Here is a 9527-nt window from a genome sequence, read left to right as displayed (position 1 = left end):
TCGGCACGGGCGAAATCCGTGAGTGTGTAGGCGATTTTCTTCCGAGCCAAGCCAGGCCAAATCCGTCCAGGGCTACTGGCGCGGCTCGTCTCGGCTCGGGCGAACTCCGTGAGTGTGTAGGCCTAATACAAATTGAATAGGTCGTGCACAAGTGTACAATGGAATGAATAATGAAATAATGTATTCGACTTTCAATTTCGGTTGTTTTTGAACAAACGGGAAGTGATTTTATAAGGGCATGAAGGAGTTAGGCTCAACTCACACGACTCAAGTCGAGAAGAGACTGCAATTTCTAGTCTCTTCTCGACGCAGCATTTGTTTTTAAATGGTGACGTCGCGGAGACTAGAATCGACTAGTCTGAGTGTCACCATTTGGAAACACATGCTGCGTCGAGAAGAGACTAGAGTCGCAGTCTCTTCTCGACCTGAGCCGCGTAAGTGTGAGTTGAGCCTACTAGCGGTCACAATTCCAACGAGCATCAGACTCTTATACAATCACATTAATTATATATCATTGTGATGACTGATATACAAAGCCAGTTCCCACAAAAACCAGAATAGAGACCATGAAAACAATAAAAGTTTGTAAGACCACAACATTAAAAAAGATCAGTATAGTTTTTAATAAGAACAGCATTTTTATTGGTTCCATTAAAAAAAGTCAATAATTTGACAAATACTAAGATAATAAGAAAACTAAATATATTTCTCTATTTGTTGCGAATACAATTCAAGAACGTTTATTATAAGAGTTATCAAATCTCTCTGCAATTAAAAGTTTCTCTTAGTAACAGCATACTTGTAATATATTCTAAAACTTTGGATTTTAAAACTGAAATGATAATAATATTCTATTCATTTATTTATTGATAAATAGAAAAATTGGATTAATTAATATTAAAACCTTATGAATTGATGCTGGAGATATCTAATGGTTATTCCATCTCTATCCAATAAATAAATAAATATTCTCTTTCATTTTCACGTAAGATTTAAAAATTCAATAATGAGGAAATATAATTTAAAATTATAGTAAAATGAACCTAATATAATAAATTCAAAATACGCTGATTGTTTCATTCCGGTATTAATAGTATAGATGGCTAGTCAAAAAAGTTAAATTCGAAACAGGTTTGTAAGATATCTTGACTTACTGGGGCCTATTTCACAAAGGTACAAGTAATGTTACCAACCATGGTTACGAACAAGTACTTGTAGTTACAAGTTTACAAGTACTCACGTTTAACAAAAATTTATGATCTACAAGTTTACAATTTTACAAGTCTACAAGTACTTCAATATTAAACATAACCTATTTTCATGATAATTTCCTTTTTTCATCCTTTATAAAGGTTACTTGTACTTTTCAATAATTACTTTGAAAATATTTGAAAGCAATATAATGTTTTTTGTACAGTCTACTTCATTTATTGCTGAATTTGTAGCCTACACAGTATATGTACTCTGTATATATATATATATATATAATATATATATATAAAATGTATACTATTTATACTAATGTATAATATTTATATATATATAAAATGTATACTATATTATAATGTATACTATATTATACTGTGCATATACTATAGTACACATAACCTATGAGGTAACATATTAAAAACTATTTTGGAAATTTATTAAATTCAATTTCCTGATGCATATATTTCCAAAATAATGAATTATAGAGGAATATAGGCATTTTTGATTATTGGAAATATTTATTGAATATTTAAAATAATTTTAATGATGACTTGTAAATCCTTTACATAGCTTTCCACTTCGGTAGAAATTTCATAGTTACGAACAAGTAATTTTGACAAAAATTGTTGGCTACAATGAAAATCTTTGTGAAACACTTGTTCGTAACAAGCAAATCACTTGTAAACTTGTAGAAATTCATTGTAACTACAAGTTTACAATTCTGCTTTTGTGAAACGCTTGTAATCAGCTGTTCTCCAAAAGCATGGTTGGCAACAAGACTTGTAACCTACTTGTACCTTTGTGAAACAGGCCACTGGTTACCAACGCATTGCGTTCAATTTATTCACTTTCAAGTAGGCCTATATACGTTTCGAATCGTTTTAGCAACGTGAATTCCCAACCTTAAGAACTTATACTGAGAAATTAAGTCACTTTCATTCTCAAATGTAAGTTAATTACACGTACTTGGAAACTGAGTTTAGCGTTAATTACCGAAACTAGCCGTTACTTGGAAAAATGAAATAAAAAAGGAAAGGTACTTAGTAGGCCTATATCAAATAATAAATTTGGATTGATTAATATTAAAACCGTATGACTTGATGCTGGAGAGATCTAATGGTTGTTCCACCTCACCGCATAACCTTCTATTTCCCAATATTTGGGAAAAGTTGTCTAAAACATGTTCATTTCTTCAAAGAAACTGCACATGAGGTCCTTAAGCACAATTTATTATTCCGCGCAAACATTTACGTCGTCAAAAACTACAATGATGAATAGAATCGCACTTTATGAGAGAGTGTAATCAAGAACTTTTATTCACAAGACTCTATAATTGGACAACTTCAAGTTCACTGTAGAGCTGTATTAATCACTCAAGCAGTTTTAAATGAAGAGCTGTTAAATTGATTTTTAATAGAGTTGGAATTTGTGAATTATAGACCGTAGAACTTGAGTGTACGATCCATACTTGTGGATGCGATATACTGAGCATGTTTTCCGAAGCGGACCCCTGTGGCCAGAGCTGTGTGGTCATTGAATACTCTCAATTCTTGCCACTGCTTGCACAGATAAACTCTGGAACAACAATACAAATAATTATTATACAAAATAATTACAATAGATTGAATACTATGCTATTAATTTTTTCAAGTATGTAAGCTTTTTGATATTTATATTGGAGTGTAGTGTTTATAAAAATTTTACTATGCTAAAATTGTTTTGAGATTTCACAAGGTAGAAACTTGAATAATTGATAACGCAGGACTAAAAACTGAATTAAAAGGTTTGGAAAAATATCCAAGATAATTGGAATTAAGCCATCAAAATGTAGAAGGAGCCTCCAATAGTGTATAGTGCTTAGTGCTATTCAAGCTAATATAGGCCTACTTCCCTCAGGTAACTCATGATTAATGATTGATTATGATAATATACGCAATTTTAGCTATGTTTAGTATAATATTGAGACATTACATTTGATCCCTGTAGAAACGTAAAGTTAGTGATTGATCTTATAGAATAAAAATTCAATGATGTATTTCTTTGCTTGAAAAAACTGATGTCATAAACATAGAAATTCAATATTTGTACAGATAAAACTATCAAGATTGAAAAGAAACTAGTTCAGTGGGTATGTATCAAGTGTTTGAAAGTAAGGGTATGCCGGGAAAATATATGATGCCTCCTACATGGCTGGGCTCTCAACTCAGCAATAGAGTCTCAAACAAGTTGGGCTTCACTTGCTAAACTTATATCTCATGCATGATAATTGCAAACTGACGTGGTAAAGAGAGAAACATTGTTTGTTATGAAAGATTCTATATTGAAATTTTGCTAAAATGTGAATAGCATAGCTTACCTAACATCAGTGCCAGCAACCGCCAGATAAGTTCCACTCTGGTCGAAGCACACGTCAGCGATCTCATAGTTGTCATCCAGCTGCAATGTTTTGATGTTTTTCAGCTTGCGAAGATCCCACAGTTTGACACAGGCATCATCAGCGGCAGTCGCAAGGTAGTAACCGTTCTCCGAGAACGAAATAGCTGTTATTGGGCCCGAATGTCCTGAAATAGAGAGATAAAACAATAATCGATTATAACTGTGAAGTTCAATAATTAATTTAATAGTGCTATTCAAGCTAATAAACTTCCCTCAGGTGACTCATGATTGATTATAAAATGTAAATACATTTGCATTGATTTAATAATAAATTAATTCAATTTAGAATTTATTAGAAAATTGACAGTTGCATTACATTATAAATGAATTTGAAATTATTGAAACAGTTCACTGATAGAATAGTAGAGAGATTGAAAATTGAAAGAAAATCAAGTTCAATTCATTTTCCATTTTTCTATAGAATCACCACAGTAGAGAACAGAAAATAAAACACATTTAATTCCTTTTTTATCCTGATACGTGGTAGGTCCAGAAAGTAAGTTCCGTTTGGTAATAAAATTAGATTGTGTACAGATACAGAAAAGTTATTTATTGCACAAAATTCTACAACTCTTAAACTACTTTTCCACATAACTACCAAAATTCTGCAGACATTTGTCATAGCGTGGCACAAGTTTTTGTATGCCTTCTTCATAGAAATTTGCCGCCTGTGTCTTCAATCAGTTGGAAACAGTTTCTTTCAGCTTGTCGAAATTTCAGTTTTCCGGTAACAATTTCATGCATTAGTGATCGTGAAATTTGGGGAAATTCCATAGCGAGAGCATTAATTGTAAACCTTCGGTTTTCATGGATCTTGTCATCAATCGCGTGAACCAGTTCTTCTGTAACCAAAGATGGACGCCCACTTCGTTCTTCATCAAGCACATCACTACGTCCGTCATTCAACTGACGGACCCATCTTCTCACCATTGAATCACTCATCGCACTTTGTCCATAAACATCGCAAATTTGCCGATAAATTTCACTTGGGTTCACTTTCATTGCATTCAGAAAACGAATCACAGACCTGATTTCACAAGCGGCGGGATTTTCAATCAACTCTGACATTGTAAACAAGCACAACAAAACGTACGTGGCTCACAGCGATCGCCGAATGGCCCACGTTTCTTCTCCTTGATACAGAGCGTCTACCGCGCATGTGCAGAACTGCGATCGCAGCGCTGTAGCAGATATAAATTGAAACGGAACTTACTTTCTGGACGTGCTATCGTATTATAGGTGGACTAGTTGGAGGGTATGAAACATACCCAATCCATGATCACTTTGAAAAGTCTCCCACATTTACTTCCTATTACCCCTGCAGAAGTATGGGGCTTAAAGTGTGGGGTTCACCCTTGGCAAAAGCAATTACAAACATTGTACCAAACACGTTTTAATTTTAATCAAGTGAAAGTATAACTTTTGGAACTTGACTTTACCAACATCAAAATCAAAAACATACGCATTAATGAAGATACAGAGATATGACACCATATGGATCCACAAGATAATTCCTGAAAGTCCACCAGAGTTGGAATATATGAACTAAGAATTGAGTGTATATTTTGAAACATTCAGTTGATGTTATTTATTAACACTAACTTGAACACTTTTTTTAATGTCAGGCCATTCATTTATTTTTATAGTCCAGTCAATATAGACATAATAAATGGGGTGTGCTTGCAATTTATATTGTGGTTCAGATTTTTTAATATATTACTTGGATACATGAGAAAATGAGGTGTTTTTCACAATACAAGGAGCATTGTTGTCAGGTGTACCTGGAAATGTAGGATAGAGGATACCTGATCTCAGATTGTAGAGCACAAAAATACGCCCAGAGGGGGTTTGAATTATACATCTAAATGATAACAATCGGAAGATATTGTTGATTAAAAACTAAAATTCATCAACATTAATTTTTTCTTCAAATTTTACTCATTTTTGAAAAATCATAACTCAGTACTCATTGGAGATAGAAAGTTCCGAATGATCTTATTTTATTCAGAATTTTATAATCTAAAAAAATAGCTGAAAACTAGAAAATGAACCGAAAATACGAGGTTTTTGGGCCACTCTGTATCTAGCACAAGGAAATTTTGCATGAAGAAATTGATTCTGGACTTTTCTCATGTACCCAAATAATATATTAAAAAATTTGAACTACAATATAAATTGCAAGCACCAATGTATATAGTGACTGGACTATTATTCACTCACTTGAAAATTATATCAATGCTGAAACATATTGTAAGAGAAAATTAGAAAAAAGGGTAAATGGTTTTTTTTTTAATTTTAATTTCTTGATTTTGTAACACGTATAATCTTGGGTCATAAGTCAATTCAAAACCAAGATATTATTTTTATTCATGCATCTCTAGTAATTTTCAATTATATTAGCTCTGTTCAATTTCATATTTATAAATAGTTATTTAAAATGTATACTGTTTCTCAGATTTAAAGCAATAAATAATTATTATCAATACCATGCTGTTTTTCAAGATTTTAGACAATAAAGTCTCGCCAATAGTTTGATGGCAAGTGTATGAGACCAGATATTTTTCCAAAAGATTACGTCCTAAAGACTCTAGTTGGAGCATAAGTCAGATCAATAAATTTACATAATCAACAATAAGTTTACATAAATCCACACTAAGTTGATCAATGCTAGGATGAGTGGAGTGACTTGCCTGGGAAATTGGCGACGTTGGACTTTTCTTTGAGGTCCCAAATCTTGACCTGAGAATCAGAAGTTCCTATGCCGAAAATGAGACCATCAGGATGGAATTGTGCAGTTGTCAGTGCTATGCCACCCGTAGCACCTTGGTCAGCCACCTAACATACATACATAATTGCAATAATTATAGTCCGGGCACAAATGTCATTCCGTGGTCATTTTTGGGTAACAGCCGTGGAAGAAGTATCAATTTCTTCGTTTAGGTCTGACATAATAAGGATCGTGATGATGATAAGTCGAAATCACAGGCAAACACCTCGAAAACAAGATGGCCGCAAATCTTCTAGGGTTTTACTTTATCTCTTGTATTTCAATAATCATTCAAGATATTCCATCGTTTTTTGTCGAAAATATTTTTAAAATCTTCCTTTACAAACTTTGTTCTATAAAATTTCCCTCTAAAGCGCATATTTTATTAGTTATAACCTTCAAAAGCCCAAAAAACTTTTCTTTTACATTTTTTCCGAATGAGATGATTCTATCGAATATTGTAGATTAATTTATTACACTTTGGTGGTAAAATCAATCCGATATTTCTCATAATAACTATGTGGTAAAATCAATCCGATATCTCTAATAACTGAATAGCAAGCGATATTAAAAAAATCTGTCAATAATGACCGCCATCTTGAATTTTTTAATGATGTCAAATTTTTTCGTTGTTTGCATCATGATTCGGCTTGATGTAACGAAGAGATTGAGGCCATTTGCAAGTCTCTATCTTGAAGTAGTAAAGAAAAATCTATTTTATAGTTCTAGCTTGTTACCTCAAGCGTATGGAAAAACGCACCAGAAATCATGCAGGGGTTTCTTTGGAGGGCGCTGGAGAACACATATGTTTACGCAAAGCGCATGAAGATACATAGAGTTTTAAACATGAAGAAACGATCTAAATTACATAGATTTGAGATTTGTCTGTATTGCACAAAAAGTTATAATGGAAAGAAATTAGAAAAAATGTTTTTTTTTGGGCTTTTGAAGGTTAACTAATAAAATATGCGCTTTAGAGGGAAATTTTATAGAACGAAATTTGCAGAGGAAGATTTTAAAAATATTTTCGTTCAAAAAACGGTTAAATATTTTGAACGGTTATTGAAATACAAGCGATATAGCAAAACCCAAGAAGATTTGGCGGCCATCTTGTTATCGAGGTGTTTGTCTGTGATTTCGACTTATCATCATAACGATCCTTATTATGTCAGACCTAAACGAAGAAATTGATACATATTCCACGGCTGTTACCCAACAATGACCACGGAGTGCCTTTTTCATGACATTTGCGCTCGAACTATTATAACAATATTAACTAACTAAAATAAATGATGAATCTCATTCTAATTTCAATAGAATTGAAAAAAAACCTGAAATAGAACATCATTATCAAGATATTAAGCTACACTTAAAAAAGTTGAACAAGACTTTCCTAAATCTTGATGATTTAATACAGTAATAAGGTTAAAAAGGTGAGTTCATATTGATATTATTGGATAGAATTGATTTAATGAAAAAATCTGGTGTGGCGCACTCACACAACTTTCCTTGCCGTTATTAAAATTGGTCACCTGACGCTAGTGTTCACGCGCATCTCAAGTCTACTATTCAAAGATCTGAGCCAGCTGGTGACAGGACAATAACGCTGGAGACACACGAGGTCTGCTATCTCTTCATAGTGAATGATTTAATAGAATCAACAGTTGCCAACAGTTTGCAATTGAATAATCACATTTACCCGAATTTCGAGCTTATTTTCAATTTCAGGTGAAAATGTTACTGAACATTAATTGTAGAGATTTTCATGCTCAATCTTTTCTACTTGGAATTTTTCGTTTAAATTGTATCTGAAGCCTGATAATTGGGAATCTAAAATCAAACTTTGCATAGATGGGGCGGAACTCCTGAAATGTTTACAGATATGTAGTCCAGTCAAATGGTAGTTTTTCAGGAAACAGCCCCGAAATAATTTTTCTCGACAGTTCTATATGTATTTTGGGGCGCTGAATTCGAATCTGAAATTTGCTGACACGCCAGAGGGCGGCTTCACCCCCAAAACCCCCCAAAATTTCGGACTTTTTTCAATTTTCCCATTTTATCTCGTGAACCTTGAGTTTCTCAAGAAAAATCATTCTCGACAAAATTAAAGAGAATAAGATTTCAAATAAATTGAGTGGTCGCGCAGGATTCTACCTTTTTTGGTTCCGGAGCTACGAATTTTCAAAAAAGGGGTATTTTTTAAGGGGTTTTCAAAAACACAAACACAAGCACAAGTTATGAGTCAATTCCACGTAACGAATATATTATATTTACAATAATAATGGAACGAATTTCCCACGATGACATATTCAAAAAATAACAAATTAAACAAATAGGAGTTGCTAATCATGGATCAACTATCCTAACGAAAAACAATGATCTGTCGACAATGAGATCTGTTTTGCAACTTAACTCAGCTCTGGGCTGCACATGCCTAGAGCGAAGGGGATGGCTCAAGTCGTGGGAATGAAAACGATAACAGGACAAAATCTCTTTCTCAGCAATAAGCAGCAGATCAAGGAAAACTAAAACTACTATACAAAGAAACTGGCTTGAACAATATGGGAAGCCGGCGTTTGCCGGCCGAGAGGTCGCAGTCTGACGTAGGCTCATGCCATCTCATGCGCTTACGTAGACGCGATCGAGGCAACCTGCTATATACCATCCTTGCTGATTGCGTTCTAACTATTCCGCCCACCAAATTAAGTTTCAACGAATTTAAATAACGTAGAATTTGAAATACATATGTGGAGTCACAAATTATAACACTGAATGAAGAAACACAAAATTAAGAGTTCAGAAAAAGTCTGTTACAACACTGGAACATTTTCCTATTGTTGTTGTAGATCTGTATACATTTCAATTATTAATGGGAAGCACGATCACGCGATTCACTACGCGCTTCATGACCCCACTTGCGGTGCAAAGTGTCATCACTCTGGTGTCATTGTCGGCGCCAGGTTGGATCGCTTTGACGCAATCGTAATTTGGTGGGCGGAATGGTTAGAACGCAATCAGCAAGGATGGTATAAAGCAGGTTGCCTCGATCGCGTTTACGTACGCGCATCAGATGGCATGAGCCTACGTCAGACTGCGACCTCTCGGCTGGCAAACG

The 9527-nt window shown here is 34.0% G+C and overlaps 1 protein-coding gene across 1 annotated transcript in view; it reads right to left on the bottom strand.

The window, feature by feature from the left end:
- Positions 1 to 599: 599 nt before the first annotated feature.
- The window catches only part of LOC111048476 (pre-mRNA-processing factor 19), a 58677-nt gene continuing 49749 nt past the window's right edge, over positions 600 to 9527 (bottom strand). Inside the window, exons 7-9 of the mRNA XM_022334364.2 lie at positions 6336 to 6480; positions 3566 to 3770; positions 600 to 2784 (exon numbers count right to left, since the gene is read on the bottom strand). Of these exons, the coding sequence (XP_022190056.1) occupies positions 2643 to 2784; positions 3566 to 3770; positions 6336 to 6480 (492 nt within the window). The 3' untranslated portion in view covers positions 600 to 2642. The remainder of the gene's footprint in view (positions 2785 to 3565; positions 3771 to 6335; positions 6481 to 9527) is intronic.

This window comes from Nilaparvata lugens, chromosome 10 (assembly GCF_014356525.2).
Source record: "Nilaparvata lugens isolate BPH chromosome 10, ASM1435652v1, whole genome shotgun sequence".
Classification (NCBI taxonomy): Eukaryota; Metazoa; Arthropoda; class Insecta; order Hemiptera; family Delphacidae; genus Nilaparvata; species Nilaparvata lugens.
Note: the sequence above shows the minus strand (reverse complement) of the source record. Positions and strands in the feature narration are given on the sequence as shown.